The 17,642-nt window shown below is 33.7% G+C and overlaps 1 protein-coding gene across 16 annotated transcripts in view; it reads right to left on the reverse strand.

Moving 5' to 3' along the window:
- LOC126855040 (protein abrupt) overlaps positions 1-17,642 on the reverse strand; it is a 75,031-nt gene that overhangs the window by 38,770 nt on the left and 18,619 nt on the right. For 8 of the 16 annotated variants that reach the window (XM_050602352.1, XM_050602366.1, XM_050602367.1 and 5 more), the window contains exons 2-4: positions 13,005-13,373; positions 11,183-11,226; positions 10,542-10,837 (exon numbers count right to left, since the gene is read on the reverse strand). In XM_050602352.1, coding sequence (XP_050458309.1) covers positions 10,542-10,837; positions 11,183-11,213 — 327 coding nt within the window. In that variant the 5' untranslated portion in view covers positions 11,214-11,226; positions 13,005-13,373. Of the gene's footprint in view, positions 1-8,074; positions 8,390-10,541; positions 11,227-13,004; positions 13,374-17,642 lie in introns of those variants that run through there. The other 8 variants (XM_050602361.1, XM_050602360.1, XM_050602356.1 and 5 more) reach the window with 6 other exon arrangements.

Below are 17,642 nucleotides of genomic sequence, written 5' to 3' on the forward strand. Positions count from 1 at the left end.
GTCATAATTGCAACACACTTACGTAATATATTTAAAAAAAAAAAAACATTATTTTATATAAATTACAAATCTTAATTTTCGTTTAAATATTGCTTAAAATTATTTGATCAAGTAAGGATAAAAATTTTCTGTCATAGATTCGAAATTTTTTAAAATATTCCGCGCGATGCTTTTAAGCTCGATCGCAGCTTTGCCTTTAATTCCGCTCGGGTGTCATCGCGGACGAGCGGTCAAATTCTTGAATTACATCGTAACATATATAGCAACGCGCGATGGAGAGCGCGTACCAAGGGGAGAGACGGGGGTGTGGGCTCTATCGTTCCCCGTTCTTTGGATCCCAACGACTCGCGCTATGTACGTTTTTTTCCTGTCTCTCTCTTTCTCTCTTCCGTCACCTCTCGTCTCGCTCCCGCTCCCGGTGGCACTTGACGAAGGAGAGCGAAGAGCGCGGATGCGGCGCGATGAGAGCGGGAGGAAAGACACGCGGAGAAATTTATTACGGCGCGAGGTGCGCGGTAGCCGGATCTTATTTTAAGATCCGCCGCGCGCGCACGCCTCGTCCATGGTGTGTGCTTGCTCGTGTACGCGCTCGGGGTACTTATGGCGACGATCTCCGGTGGACGGACGGCGTTATGGTCGACAGATGTACTACGTCCGCTTAAATTCGATGCGGGACCGCCCTCGATCGGCAGCCCGAAACGACACCGAAAAATCCGCCGTCCGTCTGCGAAATAATTATTTGCAGAATAAGAAACGAGGAGCACTCGCTGTTACATGAGAGCGAAGGCAACACACGCTGTAATATATTATATTTGCATAAAAAAATGTATCGTATGGGATTGTGAGAAAAATACTAGATATTAAGAATAGAAAAATGTTTCGTAAAAGTATTTTTTAATCTAACTTTTCTGTAAGTATAAAATGCAAATTCTTTTTTAATATGCCCATGTGTACAATATGCGCCGAGAAAGTGAGCAAATATTATAGCGTCTGCAGTGTTTCGACAGCGACTTAATTGCATTTTTTACGACTTAGAAAGAAATATAATTAATTTATGCAATAGCGCGCTATGTGTATTTTCACGTAGCATTTGGAGTTCAAGTCGATTCGGAAATTGCCTCGAAATAAAACGTGGGCGGTAAATTATTGTATAATTCGCAATGGATGCGATTAGTTCATAAAGCCTTTCTCTTATTACCACACGATAATTATAGATAAAATATAACAATCGTTATTATTGTATACTGCGTGAATGCTATTGCCTCGCTTGTCTACTAATAATAAGCGAATACTCGATTAGAGGCATCTTGAATTTTTAATAATTAATCATATACGCTTAATTAAATTACAATAAGTTTGGCATAAATAAAGACATTTTTTGGCATAACTGAAGGCATAAATAAAGGCATATTTATATGATAATTTTAAATTATCGGAAGTGAAGCCATGATATAAATTTTTAGCGAGTAACGCTAAAGTGGCGCATATATCTATTCTATTTATAGTTCAATAAATAATAAGGATCCAATGTTTATTAAATGTCAAGAAAGTTAATTAATTAATCATCAAATAAATGACATTTCCGCGGAACGGAAACGAGAAATCAGCGATAATGAAGAAGAAACAACTCGAGTTATATTTGCAAGCTGGATACACTTATCATCGAAATATCGTTCTCGATCTTCTCGTACATGCTTTAGAGAGCCGCCGCTTCTTCTCTCGATAATTTATTCGATTCGTAAAAACGCGTCGCTACGAATCATTGAATTCTATATTAAAGAGATACGCATATATATATATATATAGATATATATATCCGTCACCCAAGGCATCGTCACGGAAAACTTAACGGAGGGAGAGAGCTGTTGTCGTAACCATTATTGCCCAGTCAAATATAGCTCCAACAAACCGATATACCTACGCCTAACAACGAGTCTTGAAACATTTATCCAGTGCGTTCGAAATAGTCTCGTTCGTCGCGTATTATTCTTGGAATCAAGTCGTACTGGATCGTGCTAACGTTGAGTGCCCAATCAAAGCTCCATTCTTCCGCCTCTCGACGCGTCATGCCGCTGTTTACGATTATGTGCGTCATACTCAGTACGCCCACGTACTTACTCGATCAGCAACGATCGCGCAACTAGGCGCAATTCGCAATCGCACATGTTATTGCGCATGATGCAGACGTGCCATGTTGCGAAACCGGATTCGAGAGAATACGCTTGCACTCTGTTCGAGATAAGAGGGAGAGAGAGAGAGAGAGAGAGAGAGAGAATGAGAAGGGGGAGAGAAATTGTATTAGAGAATATTTTTACGCAGATTAATTAATCGTAAAATATGCCGAAGAATTTCCTCTGCTTGGTTTAGATTCGCGCACGATTATTACAACGATTGCAATCTGTCGTCATGACGGATGGACTGAAAAAAAAAGCGGTTTATTCCTTATTACGATTAATTTCCGAGCAATCGCCGGTACCACTATTGCACGATGGGTTTTGCCCTTCATTAGCGATGAATTACAGTGTTCATAAGCGCGATACTTAACAGCGAAACGTGATACGAGAGAAAGAGCGAGAGGATGATATACGGAACACAAAGTAAGAAGGGAGAGACAAGAGGAACTCTCTTCGATGAGTAATGTACGGAGTGACGCAGTCGTTTAAGTCTGCATTAACCGCCCTCGCACGCACGTGTAAACGACGACTACGCTTTCGGTCGAAAGCGTGCACGTGCTAGATCATCGGATTGGAAGAGACGGCAATACCCTGGAGCGGATAATTAAAGCGAGATACGAACTAAAAACATTTGAGGAAGCGCGACGCGAGTCTAGAAGAGACGAAACAAAAGGAGACGAGACTTTCATTGCCTTTTATACCGCAGTTGTTCTCACCTTGATACTCTGCGTGCATTCTAATCATCAGTCATATTTCACAATCAGATTTATAGTTGGAATCTTTCACTTGAAGACAAATATATATATATATATTGTGGTTAAAAATTAATGCACACGTTTATTCGTAAGTATTGGCTAAGATGATACAAACATGATATCAGTCTTTAAAATTTTGCTTAAATAAAAATCACTTTTAAAGTAATAAAAATTTAATAAAAAAATGAAGAATAAGTAAACTATCAAATAAATTAATAAATTTTGTTATTAATCTTGCTGAGCAAAGTTTATCGGCAGAAACAACATTTAACTTTCGTAAATTGATATTATCTGTTTGAAACGATGAAAATTTCGATGATATTAATGTTGATCCGGCGAGCAAAGCTCTTCGAGTAGAAATAGATGCTACACGCGAGGCGTTAAGATTCTTGCTATACAGTCGCGCGTTCGCATCACGCACAGCCGGAAACAAACGAGCTCGCGCACGTCTCATATATTTCCAGCTGTACACGCACGCATATATACACTGCAGACTCGTAAGAACGTCCCGAGAGACGGCGCGCATCGATGGTAAATTTAAATGCGACCGGTCACGAGGGAGAGAGAAGGAGACAGACACATACAGAGTGAGAAGAAGCGGATACGCGCACGCACACGCGTGCGATATCTCTCAGAGAGTTGCCCTACGGACGTCTTTAAATATAGAATATGGAGCACCTTGCCCCGACGATGGGATTGTGCAAGCGCGTGATTTTCTCTGCCCTGCACTCTACACGCGTTGTTTCTAGTATTTCCCCGCGGCGTACGCACTCACTCTCTCTCTCTCTCTCTCTCTCTCTCTTCTCTTTGTATATCCTCCGCCTCACTCCTATTCTGCTTATATTCCCCCTTCATTTATATTTCTTACAATTTATTTCTAGCTACACTTACATCCCCTCCCGCATTGTCACCGACCAAGGTTCTCTTCGCCGAGCTAATGCCCTGTCAACAAAATAACTGACGTACCAAAATATACATAACTAAAATATATATATATATAGTATATATATATATATATATATAACATAATTTTCAATCACAAATTAAATTATTTTATATTTTAATAAATTTTAATTTTTGAAAAAGTTAAAAGTCTGCTGCATAAAAGCATAGATTGTCTTTATTTCTGTCTCTTCGCCTTTATCGTATATTCAATTTTTTTCCAACCGCTGCATAGCTTTAATTCTTGTACTTTCGTTAATTACGATCGAAAAAGAACGTCGGGCCGAGATAACGGACTTTTGTTGTCCGCGTTTTTTCATCTACGCGTCTCCGCCGGCGCACTTATTATTTTCACGCGCGCGCGCACATGCGTCGCGTGGGATGTCGTCGAACGAACGCCGCAATTAATATAGCTGCGCTCATATATATACACGCGCGGATCCACTGCGTAAGATGAGCGTGATAATGACCCGTGTATTTTTTTGCTGCCTTGTACGGAAGGAACCGCGTGAAAATAATTGAATTATATTTAAACAAAATAAATGCGCGTTGTAACTTTGCGATTACTATCACCTAGTCGCGAAAAGAGAAAAGAGAAGAAGTCGCTCGCGAGAGACTTTCTTTCCGATATCAATAAACACGTAATACATTGGAGAAATCATTAGGCGTTATATTCTATTGGAAAATGTCACAATGTCAATATTTATAAAATAATATTGTATAGATTCGAAAAATGATATTGATATAGATATGCGTGCTTTATTTAAAAAGTTTTCATTTTATTTGAGATCAACTTTATTTTTAAGAGATATCAAAATCTTAATAATAAATTTTAGTTATCACAAATTCTTAGAAATAAAATTTATAATCTAATAATATTTACATATAATAGTAATATAGAATACGCTACGCGTATTATTATTATTATTATTATTATTATTATTATAAATATTATTTCTAATAATATTTAATTATTAAGATTTTGATCTCTTAAAAATAAACTTGATCTCAAGATGAAAAATTTTTTAATAAAGCACGCATATCAAAAATATTCAAAAATTTTGTTTATAGTCATGTTAAAAATCTCTGACGCAATAAAATATATTTGGCCATTTATTAAAAGGTAAATGGCAGCTTGAAGAAGCTGCGAGAACTCGTTAAGCCTGTTTTCAGAATACTTCGATATTAATTCGCCGATCAACGTCTAACAAAGCAGAGCTCGCTTTTCAGAGGCCGTCACGTCGCTAGATAACTCCGTTAACGCGCGTTCCATTAATATCCACGGGCGGCGATGACCGTTTGAAAATGAAATACTCTGTGCTGGTGCGCAGAAATTAACATGACTCGCTCGCATTCTCTCTACTTTGCAGCACACCGTAAATGTCAGTTGATCTAGTCCACGTTTTAATCATCCGATTTACTCTCCGTTACTTTTTGCTTTAATCCCTCAGTCCGCTCCAGTTCCAACGTAGTTCCGATTTAATTAACAGATTAGAGTACGCGTAATTAGTGTCTCTTACCATCTTCGCTCGTAAGCCAAACTTTCTCAATGTATATTTTTTTTAATGCAAAATAGATTTTTTATAAAATATAATAAAAGACCGATGATATATATATATATATATATATATATATATATATATATATATATAAAAGTTGTAAAATATGTTACAGCAAATTTACATTTCATGACACTCCTGATTATTTATCTTTAGCGATAAATTTATTGCACAAAGATAAATCGGCAGCCAGAGTATATCCAATGGAACACGATCGATTCTGTTATTGCGATTTACAGGATGTCGCGTACGACATATAACGGGGAACATTTGTTATCGTCAAAACTCGCGTTTACAATCGTTATTCGTATTTTGGCAAATATCATTGTGGATTCGGTTCGATAACTGGACGATTCGTCATCGACTTCTGGCCGATAGTCAAATGAACGAGTTCGTCGTAAATCGACGCGCCGATGCGTAAATCACCTATCGTTGAGATGCACCTTTATCAGAGCTTTTGGACAGTTTCGTTATCGTTGCATATCGCGCCAAATCAAATTGGAAAATATTTCCGGAAGCACACAGTTGCGAGTGCGAACGAGCGAGCGAGCGCGGACGCTTATCGGTTCGTGTTATTTGCCGAGTAAATGGCATACCGATTAACGCTACATGATAATTAATACAAAAAATAAAATGAAAATGATATACAATATAAAGCGTTCAATGTAGCGGTAAATATTCCTGGAAAAATAGCCCCAGGATAATGCTTTATCCGTCCCGTTTTTACGATGCACTAGTTTGTTATTGTCATTTCCAATGAGAAGATTTAGCACGGTTTTATACGTACGTAGAGAAACGTTTCCTCTTATTTTTACTTTTACTATTAGTCACGATATTACTAAAATTTTCACGCACACGCCAGAATGTCTTGTTATAGAGCCCGCTAGAGCGTTGATTACACCTATGATCGAGGTCACATCAACCATAAGCGTTACACGCGGTGCTGTTTATATGCTAACAATAAGTAGGCGATCGTCGAAACCAATATGGAATCCTACGTCATCGCGCAAGTGAGCAAACAAAAAGCGGGTAATACAGTGGAGCGTCTGCTATTACTGCCGGCATAATGGTAACTCTTGTTGCCGCCTCGTTGTAAGAAGCTTGATACAGACTAACTCTCTCTTTCTCTCTCTCTCTCTCTTCCTCCCTCTCTCCTTCTATCTTTCTCTCCGTCTTCCCTATTCGCCATTACAACGTGGCCGGTTGCTGATGGCCTTAATGTAATTGTGTTCGGAGGTTCAAGCGATACACAGCATAAAATCCTGCGCCATCGTCGTATGTCCACGTAGCCGACGTGTGACGTAAGCATGGCTCGACCGGCGTGTAAGCTTTATTAACTCGCCTCGAGTACTATGCCCGACACTTAAAATCAATTAGTGGTACGCGTCAATTAGAAAGTCGGTCGCTTCATTCGAGTCCGAGTCGTTCTTCGGGCGACGACCAATCGTTTCGACGCAAAATAATCGATGAGATCCACCATGCTAAATGCCGTGATTTCAGAAAAAGCGCTCTATCGTTTTTTTTTTTTATACGACAAAACTGCACGATGGCAAAATAAGATTTTATCGAGTTTCCTGGTAAACTTTTGTCTCGCTAAAGAAAGTTCTATCGTGGGATTTATAAAACACTGCTTCGAGAAAAAGTGATGAGACTCAATCAAGAGGGAGTGCGCGAGAAGGAAACAGGTTCTCGAAAAGATAATATAATCGCGGAGTGTTGACGACATCGCGACGACATGTCAAAGTGATCGATGTCTTGCTTAAAGGTAAAGGGTGGATCTCTATTAGCAACGATTCGCTATATTATTGTGCATGTAAAACCGAAAGTTCTTTGTGGACTTTATTACACAAAAATAGCGCGAGATTGCTTTTTTTCATAGGTAATTCTGTGATCCATCATACAGAAATGTAATTTAATATATCTTAATGTATTTAAATATATCTATAATATAAGTCCATTGATACAGAAATATAACATTATCAAAATATGTATTATAAAGCTATTTTCCATCTCAATAATTATATTTTATTGTTATATGTAATATTGTTTTTTATTCCCGTGATGTTATTTTTATTCTTGTGTGCTTTTGATGTCATGATTTATCAAGGAAAATTTAATAAACGGCATTGCATAAAAAGTTAATTATTTTTTTCATAATCAATTTCATGCTATTCTGCTATTTATATGCATATGCATATATAAAAATCCAATCCTGAAAGAATAGTAGCACACAAGAAAAGTGAGATTGAAATCATTCTCGATAATTTTACGTTGATTTGTAATGTTCGAGATTTGTGAGGTAAGAACCGGTCTTGTCCTTATGCGTTTGTTTGTGAATCAATTAGAATATGCAATTACAACTAGAGTTATTATAATTAGTGATTGCAGTAATGCGCGAAATAAGATTCTTGCGCCATCCACTCATGCGCTGTTTAAATATAATTAGAACGGGGTCTCGAATTAATTTCTCTCGAAAAATCCGAGAAAAATATAGAATCATTAGAAATGATTCTTCACTTTAATCGTTAATTTTGCAAGAAGAATATATTTTTCACAAAGAATAAGATTATGTCATTATAAGATTTACCAGCAGTAAGTTTTATAAAAAATATGATAAATAAAAAATAAATTATAAACTGCTTACCTCATCGTTGTTTTGCTGTTCTTTAAATATCTTTCTCAGATCCTTCTTCTCTCTCGTTTGTCTCCTGCTGTTTTTCCATCGCATTCATAAGACACTCACTCGCAGAAAGATAGATAATCAATCGTACACGCACTAATCAAAGTATGACGTTTATGTGATATGATATACATATAGTCTTGATGTTAATCGCACGCATACTTTATTTATTTTCTATTGGAACAGGAAAACGCGACCATCATAATGACACGAAACTAACACGGTGCTCACGACAGTTCTTTCTTATTCGGTTTCCAGTTTGCGAATGATAAAAGATTGGTATAATACGTATCAACGATGTAAGCGCGGCAAGGTTGCGACGCACGAATGACAACAAAACCATGTAAACAGTAGCGCGCTATAACGTCGTCGAACTTTGTGTATATATTATATACAATAACCTTGTTTATCATTCATATTGGAATGCGAACGAGTGAGAATCGTTCTCTACACCCTAAATTATCACGTTATTTCTCGAAATATATTTGCAAAATTAAGATGTCAAATATTCATTCTTTACGAACAATTAAAGATTATCAGATAGTATAAGTAATAAATGTTTACGATAATTTGACCGCGCAATTTTTCAATTGTAGATTTATATGATCGTAATTTTTATATTTTTCCATTTGAATATAAAGTAAAATATGTATCATGCGCGATTCATCGGGAATATAAAATGTAGTCGTGTTTTAATGATCAGTGCACGCGCGATAGTAATTAATTCTGTTTTTGCGAGTGAATGTCACGTGAATATCAATAAAGAAGCAGCAAGTATCAGGCAAGAAAAAAAAGGAAATTTGGAAAAACATCGAACAATGGCAAAATATGAGGTAAGAAGTTAATAATATTATTAATTTATTGCTTATTATTTATATAAAATTAACTGGCATGCGTGAGGCATCTTAAAATTGACATCTTTAATCCGCGAAAAATACAATGTCTGTGAAACATCGTTTTAACGCAAAAGATTTGATATATATGTATATATATATATAATTATACATTAACACAAAAAGGTAATTACTATTTGAAAAATTACGCACCTAATAATTGGCGCATTTTAAAACGCCAATTTCGTTGCTGAAAAAAAAATTTGGTTTTGATTAAATAAAAATTTGAAAAATACTTTGTCTATAATAGATATTTGACATAATAGAAAATATAAAAACATATTTTTTTTTTCATCTTTTAAATGTTTTTTAATTGTTCTTTTTATTATTACCTTCGTAGCAATATATGTAAATTTTTATAATACCCGCGTAAGAAATTTTATTTTAGAAAATTGAAGCACGTGAGGCTAAAATTAATACTATACGGTTATCTAAATTCTATGACATATTCGTAATTATCAATTAATACCGTATCATATTTAAACTTGATATCTGCGTTCTATCAAGATATATTATCGAGAGAAATTATAGCAGAAATTACAATTCCAAAAAATTTTATAAGATAAAAAAGATAAAAAAATTAAATATTTTTATATATATTGCCTAATGTTGGAGCAACACACGTTTGTTCATTGAAATAGTTTTTAAATTCAAGTCATGTCAAATAAATTATAGATATTCTTTAAGTGGAGAAGAAAGATATCAGTTTCCATAAGTAAAGAGTATAAATAGTGCGGCTAGCAATTATCAATTATGATTTTGTTACGCTACCACGTGGTAGAATTCCTACGTGTCATATACGACCCTGACTCGACTTTCCTACTTTACGATCGAGTTACATATCGCTCGCAGTGACCGCTAAATTAAATTCTTCAGCTCTGTGATTTAATAATGCATCGTTGCAAAATTTTCAACAAATATTGCAAATTTATATTAAAATTTGCAATTAAAATGTCAGGCTTAACTAAATCAAAAATTATATTCCGAGTTCTTGAATATTCTATAATTTACTTATATTTTAATTGTAAAAATAGTATTAGATCCGAATTATCTTTCTCTCTTTGTAACAAGATACATGTATCTTAATGTATCTAGCATAATTTATCAAACATCAAAAATGGCATATCAAAGTTTTTTTTATATAAAAGAGCGTATTTTTTAAATTTTTTTAAAAAAGAAGATATTAGTATTCCTAATGCTTTCTTATTCAAAACATATAAAAATTTTTATGTATAAAATCAAATTTTAAAATATTTTTTTAAATTTCTGTTAAATTACGATTTCGAGCTTATATGTGATGAAACTCTTGATATGTGTTTGTAATATTATTAATATCAACCATGCTCATTATATTACATACATTAAAAATTATTATTAATTTATGTGCAAGGGTCAAAACAATAAGTAAAAATTGGAAATGTTAAATCATATCGATGATTACATAAGATTTATAAGAGAACTCGCCAAATAAATTAACAGTTCCATTTTTACCTGTAATTTAAAAAATTTAAGCAGAGGAATATAAAAATAGCACTAACCTTGAGCAAGTCGCGGAAGTATGGACTGCATGCCGAAAGAACGACTTTGTGCGCGGTGAAGGTGCAGCTGTCGCAGGCAAGCGTGACGTCGACGAAGTCTTGGTGGTCTCTCAGACTCCGGAATGAGTTGAGAATGCTAAAGTGGAAGTCGTTCCACCTAAGCGAGTACTGCTGCTCGCCGCCGCTCGATGAGGACGAAGAGGCCGCCATGGCGTCCGTCCCCTCAGGACTCACGACCCGCGGTGCTATCGTGTTCACTCCTCGGTACTCCACCCTCAAACACCCTCGTCGCCTGTCTTGCAATTGACTCGTTTCCGTTGAATATGATAGGCCGTGACGAGCTTCGAGCTCGTTATATCGTTATTCGTGTGACCAGAAATGTTATTGCGACGAATGATGCTCAAAGATTTTATTATTTCACGCAATGATCGTTAGGGAAAAGAAAAGCCAATTTCCCAAATAAAAGCAGATACAAGGGAAATTCCGAGTGTTCTACGTTGATGGGTTTCATAATATTTACGACATGACAAAAGTACACTTAAAGAAGCGCTCAGGGAAACTCTTTAAAATTATCAGTCTCCGATATGAAAGGATATTATATGGATATTACTATGCACACTTAGTGCAAGATCTGGTCTTACCACGATTGGTCAGATCTGATGAAGCGACCATCCGTCATTGTTTTCTGTAAGTATAATATACTTGGTTCAGTATAAAATTAATTATTATACGTACAATACAGAGTAAATAAATAGGACATTTTCAATCAATTAAAGATCATCATTCTAATAGTAATGTATGTAATATATACAGTAAGTCCGCAGAAAGAAGGCTAATAAAAAAGTTTTACAAAATTATTCAGCAAATGACAGATAATTGATTAGTTATCAAGTTTGCTTTATGTACGTTTGAATATGACATTGTTTTTCAAAAATGTCTAAGCTTTAATATGAGAAAATACATTCAAAATGGTGTTAAGTAAACTAGTTTATTATAATTTACGTACTTGCGTTACGTATTTATGATATGATTGATAATTCATGCATATAGATTGATAAAACTTATGCAATACTCGGGAATCGAAGATTGCATTTTTAATGACCACTGACCAATCGCTCATGAAAATTTAAATATGTAATTCGTAACGGACACATTATGCATTATATTTTTAATGCCGGATTCATCCGAGACGATTAAAATTTAAATTTTAATATACTGTGTTTGTAATGAACAAATTAAGTATTGCCGATGTAAAACTCGTTGCTAATGGAATTGTGCAGTCGACCTTAACATGCACAATCATCCGGCATAAAATATTTTTATATTTATTTCGTTAACCTTTTGTTAACACCATCTAAAGTTGTTTATGCCAAAATTATAAAAGCCATGAAAATTTTACTAAAAAACATACTCATTTGATATTATTACGCTATTATTGCAGCATAAATTTTATGACAATTAAAAAATTATATTAATTTAATATATTCAAATATTCTCATAATTTTTCATAATTTATTACAAAAAAATAATTTATTACAAAAAAAAAAAACATATAAATAAATTTAAAAGAATCGGCTTTCATTTATTTTACTCTAAAAATTAAAAAATGTCCAATAATTTATAATCACATATTTTTATATATTATATTTAAACTGCTAACACGGTGTGTCTCGTATAATGACATGTAAAATAATGGCAGCTATTCGCAATTGGACAAAATGAAAGTGTATATGTAAATGTGTATACAGTGTATATTAATCCAACTTAATATGTATGTATTGAATAGAAATCTTTTTTTGAAAGGACCGATGTACGTTTTGGTCCTTTCTGAATTTTCCCTCGAATTTTGTTGTGCCGACTTATTGCACCCGGTTCTTATTAACCCATTTTTTATTCTTGTATTGAGATATTATATATATATATATATATATATATATATATATATATATATATATGTGTGTGTATATATGTTTGTATGTATATGTATATAGATGAGATATAATTTCTATGTATATCCATTTCCAGTCCGTATCTTCTTGTTAGAGGATGAAACTTCTCTGCATCTGTAGTGTGCATTCTTTTTGGTAGCTTTTCCACAGCATATAAGACTTATACTATTACTTTTAACGCCAAACGACGGATTAAAGGGTTTCATGACAAAACGCTCTTGATAATTTGCCATTGCCTTCCGAGAGATGGTGATCAAATGAATCCGAATGTTTCTAGCTGAATTGGCACAGAGAATAAACGTACAACTTCGCGCCGCGATCTCACATATGTATATATATATATATATATATTATTATTATTATAGTATATTATTATTATTATTATATTGTTACGTTTAAAAATATTTATGTTTTTTTGTATATAAATTTTTATTTTATTTCTTATATTACCATTTAACTGTATTATTTTTAATATTTTTTGTATATACATATATTTAATTTTTAAAGATCTTACAACAGAAAATCCCACAGTATTTTCCCTTGTTCTCTTTTTCTCTCTTGGTATTTAACTTTTCCTTGGAGATTGGGCTGTATCCTTTTTTCACGCATATCAAAGTACTTGCACTCTTTGTCCTTCAGCTCTGTTACAATAGTGACGTATGATTCAGTCATGTAACGTTGCAATGCACTACCGCATCACGATGAAGGCGTTAGTTTCGGCATCCATTGTTTACAAACCATGCAATATTTTTCCGTTTTTTCGTATACTAACAATAGAAGCACTTTGTTTTATTCTTCATCCGTCTTTTACCTTTATTTTCTTCTTTTTATTTATTTTTTCCGTTTCCACATTACTTCGTGCTGCTGCGCATTCTCTTTTCTCCTGTAAGGTGATCAGCAATTAAAATAAATTAAATGATTCGCATTTGACGTTGAGAAATAAAATGGAAATATGTCAGTAAATTTTTAATAATTAAATTTTGAGTTTGTAATTTTTTATTTGAGAGTTAATTAAAATAAAAAAAGACTATAGTTTGATTTATTTGTTCGACAGATGACTGAGAATCATTGATCTTTATCAATAATTATTGATAATAAAAGTTACCAGTTCGAGACTAGTCAAATTGGCATTCACTGGATTCTTTCTTGCTTGGATTATTAATAACAGTTTCATTCAAAAATCGGATAAAATAATCGAAGGAAAAGTTCATGCATTCATAAATGACATTCAATTTAATTAGTCAAAATTATTTGTTATTCATAATATATTATTAATTTCTAAATCAAAACATTTAATATCAAATTTTTGACCAACAAATATTTCAGTCTTGATCCGAATTACAATCGAATCAGTTGTAATTTCGCAAAGAATTAGAAAAGATCGGTCGATGAGATGCATTTGATTTCTTGATCACATCGAACGGCCATATTTATCAACCTGTCTGTTCATAAAAAATGTCTCGCAACGGAATCTCCCGAACGTTATCCGATTTACGATCGTTTTATCCGCACGCTGCACTTTCGCCTGTCCGAAATGTTCCGATGAATTCTCAATTTTGCAACACTTTTATTGGCGTCGCGGCACTTAATGCGCTGGATGCACACTCGTTATGCGTTCTCTCGGTGATATACGGCCGATAATGGATCGAGTGAGAAACGTAGGAGATTCGTAATCGATTAAACGAACGATTCAAAAATATCCGCCGAAATAGTTTTGCAGGGATCATTTAATATTGATTGTAGTGACCGGTATTTGTTAGGTTTACCGAATATATTATATCGGATTATAGAGAAAATTATAACACTCGCATAATTTAAGTCTTGATTTTTTCATTCGATTACATGTTTACTTAAAAATAACTTAGATAAACGCACATATATGTTTATTATTAATTAATAAATTTTAATTTTGTGTAACAGAGAATTTTAAACAATATTTTGGTTAAAACATATTATATTAATGTTTAAAAAATACTTAAGGAAGAAAGAGCTATTTCTAACAAAGCACTTAAGATATACGTGCATATGATCACAAGCAATTATGCGATAAAATGCGATACTTCACTTATGTTATATATAGAAAGTTCACTGATGTTATTTTTCGTTTATACAAACAGTCTAATCATAAATCATTTTATTTTATGATCAGTAGTAAACGTTTCTTTCTACCGTACATCAATTAAGCGCGATGTCCGTCGTACCGTTCTTTCAATCTTCTCCACGTTTCTTCGTGCACTCGATTATCGCACGTCATTGAAGACATGAATTTACACCTGATTTCTACTTCTTACAACGCTTGTATACACGGCTATATACATACATATATTAAATCTGATATTTTTTTTTATTTTCTTACAAATAATTCAATGGATAAAATGTCCCGTGTATGTGTACAATAAAAAATATATAAATTGGTAATAAAAATTTCAGAATCTAAGCAGAATGCATAAGTGCATAATAATAATATATAAAAAAGACAAAAACACAAACATAATAATATACAAAATAATAATATACAAATTAGATAATACATAATAATAAATACATAATATAAGAGAAAAATGGATAGAGAACACATAATGTAAAATCTACAATTGTACGCGTACTATTCAAGCAAGTAAAGTGTGCAAAAAATTATGTTACTAGATATTACATATATAATGTTTTCTCTAACAAGATGTTAGAATAAATAATTATGATTTCTAATTAAGATTTCGATTATATCATACAATCACAGCACGTGCGGGCGGTGAAATAACAAAATAAATAATAAAAAAAATTAATTAAAAATAATAATAATATGGCATCAACAACAATGCTGTACTTACTGTTGCCATTGAACTTTACGTAGCAATTTATTTTTAAGTGGATATTTATTTATACGGCAAAGATAAATGCAGAATTTATATACCGTTCGCGATGAGATATACAATGATTTCTCGACACTCTCTCTATCTCTCTCGAGTTTCATGTTCACCAATTTAGTTTCCATTAAAAGCGAACGTCGTGACATCGCATGATACTTATCAGGGCCGGTTATCAGAAGAATATAAAGCCTGACCATAGGAAGTATAATTGCCTTCATGCTTTTAATTATGAAAATAGCTTATTGTCACTGATAGTAACCGCGTTTCGTGTTTCCGCGTAGATAGCTTGGACGTTTTGTAAATAAGCGATCCAAGAAATCATGGAACAATGTACAAGTAACGCGTAGTGGGTTCGAAAAAAACAACGCGGTCACGTCGTAGGTAATGCTATTACGACGTATGTGTCAAGAATCAAACAAGCGTATGCCGCAGTAATTATGCGTTACGAGAAACTGCCATAACGATTTCGCTTTGGAAAGTGCTTATTAATCGCCAATCAGAAATCTATCCAAAAAATACCCAAATAGGCATATATATTAATCGGTGCTGCAAAAAAATATCGCGTGATTTTAATATCAATCGCAAAGTTCTCTCTATCAAAGATATCTCACGGAACGTAATCAATAAATTACGTGTATTTCACGTCGTTATTTAAAAATATAAGTATACATAGTTTAAATTAATATCGTTTATAATTAACCGATTTATATAATGTGTGTGTGTGTGTGTTAACAATCAATCGTAAAAAGAACTGCATTAATTTCTCGCAAAAAAAAAATATGACATCATCAATAGTCTAAAATGCGATGAAGAAATAGAGAAAAAATATATATTGAATATAGGTATAATTGTCTTGAGATAGTTTTTTTTTAGCTCATTGTCAATATAAATCGAAAGAATGTTAATTAATGAATGCAGTACAGCCGCGAGCACTCATATATTATAAAACTAATGATCGCGGTTTTGCAAGCGTCTACTTAGAAAGCGTTACAATCTACGGAATGCGCTTTTTATCTATGTATTTCCTTTTACAACCAAATTTAAACTAAATATTTGACTTGACTGGTTTGCATTTTTTCATGGTAAAATAAACTGACAGGCGGGCTACATAATCAAGAAAGCAACTTCTGTTACTGTATCCAAACATTTATATTCGCATCATCGATCATGTGTTCAATTCGGAGCAGCCATGTGTGAGAATCGGAAAGAAAACAACAGCAAACAATTAAGTGCCGAGAAATTTGATTTCTCAAAATTAGCAGTTGTCTCGATTAAATAGATTAATTTGATAGAAAATATATAAAGGCAAGAAATATATAATAAAACTTTAAAAACGTAATATATATTTACTATTTCTATGTGAAAAATATATTAATTTTTGCTTTCCTTTTACTTAATTGCTTTAATTCATATTCTTTACGATGCGCAAGTTTGACAAAAATAAAATTTAATTTTTCAAAGTTATGTAGTCAAACGTGAAATTATTGTATATATATTTTTCTTAATTTAAATTACAGTTGCAAGTGAATAAAACCATTATTAAAGTCATTATTCTGCGTGCAAGTAAATAAAATCATTATAAAGTCATTATTCTAAAAAAAGTCGAATTTTCTTGCAATGAAAATCATATGCTTATCTGACAATGAGTCGAGTGATGAAGTAAAACACATGCTCTCGTTATCTGGCTCGTCTGCCTTTCAGTCAGGTGTTTACCAAGCTTGCGAATGTGTAAAACCGCGGGAACGTAAAACCGAGCGTGTGACGCGCGGTAATATGTGTGCGCGTGCTACCAGCATTCCATTGTATCGTATGAATGAACCGTGCCGTCCGGAAATATATTTCGACTGATCGATAGCACCCAAACTGTTCCCAGCACGACATCGACGCGCAAATATAATTTCAGCGTTTGCCAGTTAATGGAAAATGCGCATCTCAAATTGCTAGCCGCTTTATATTGCTGCTCCAATTGATGACAGATCGAAAATTAGATACCGGCAAATGTGACTGTGGTTATTTGAATGTTGCGTAAGAAATATCAGGAAACACACAACAATATATTGAATGCTTGATTAATCCTGCTTATAAAATCTTATCCTGCTTATTAAATCTTACTAAATATAGATTTTCAACCGGGAAGTCGAGAATCCTCGAGTATTCATCCGCTTTTTCTACCGAAACAGCGGTGCTTTGCATATCGTTGTGTATGACGTGTGTATACAAAAAAATATCTCGCGCTTGCAAAAAGCGCGCAATCTGCATATCGTTAGAAATGATCGATGAACCCA

This window comes from Cataglyphis hispanica, chromosome 15, assembly GCF_021464435.1.
Source record: "Cataglyphis hispanica isolate Lineage 1 chromosome 15, ULB_Chis1_1.0, whole genome shotgun sequence".
NCBI lineage: Eukaryota > Metazoa > Arthropoda > Insecta > Hymenoptera > Formicidae > Cataglyphis > Cataglyphis hispanica.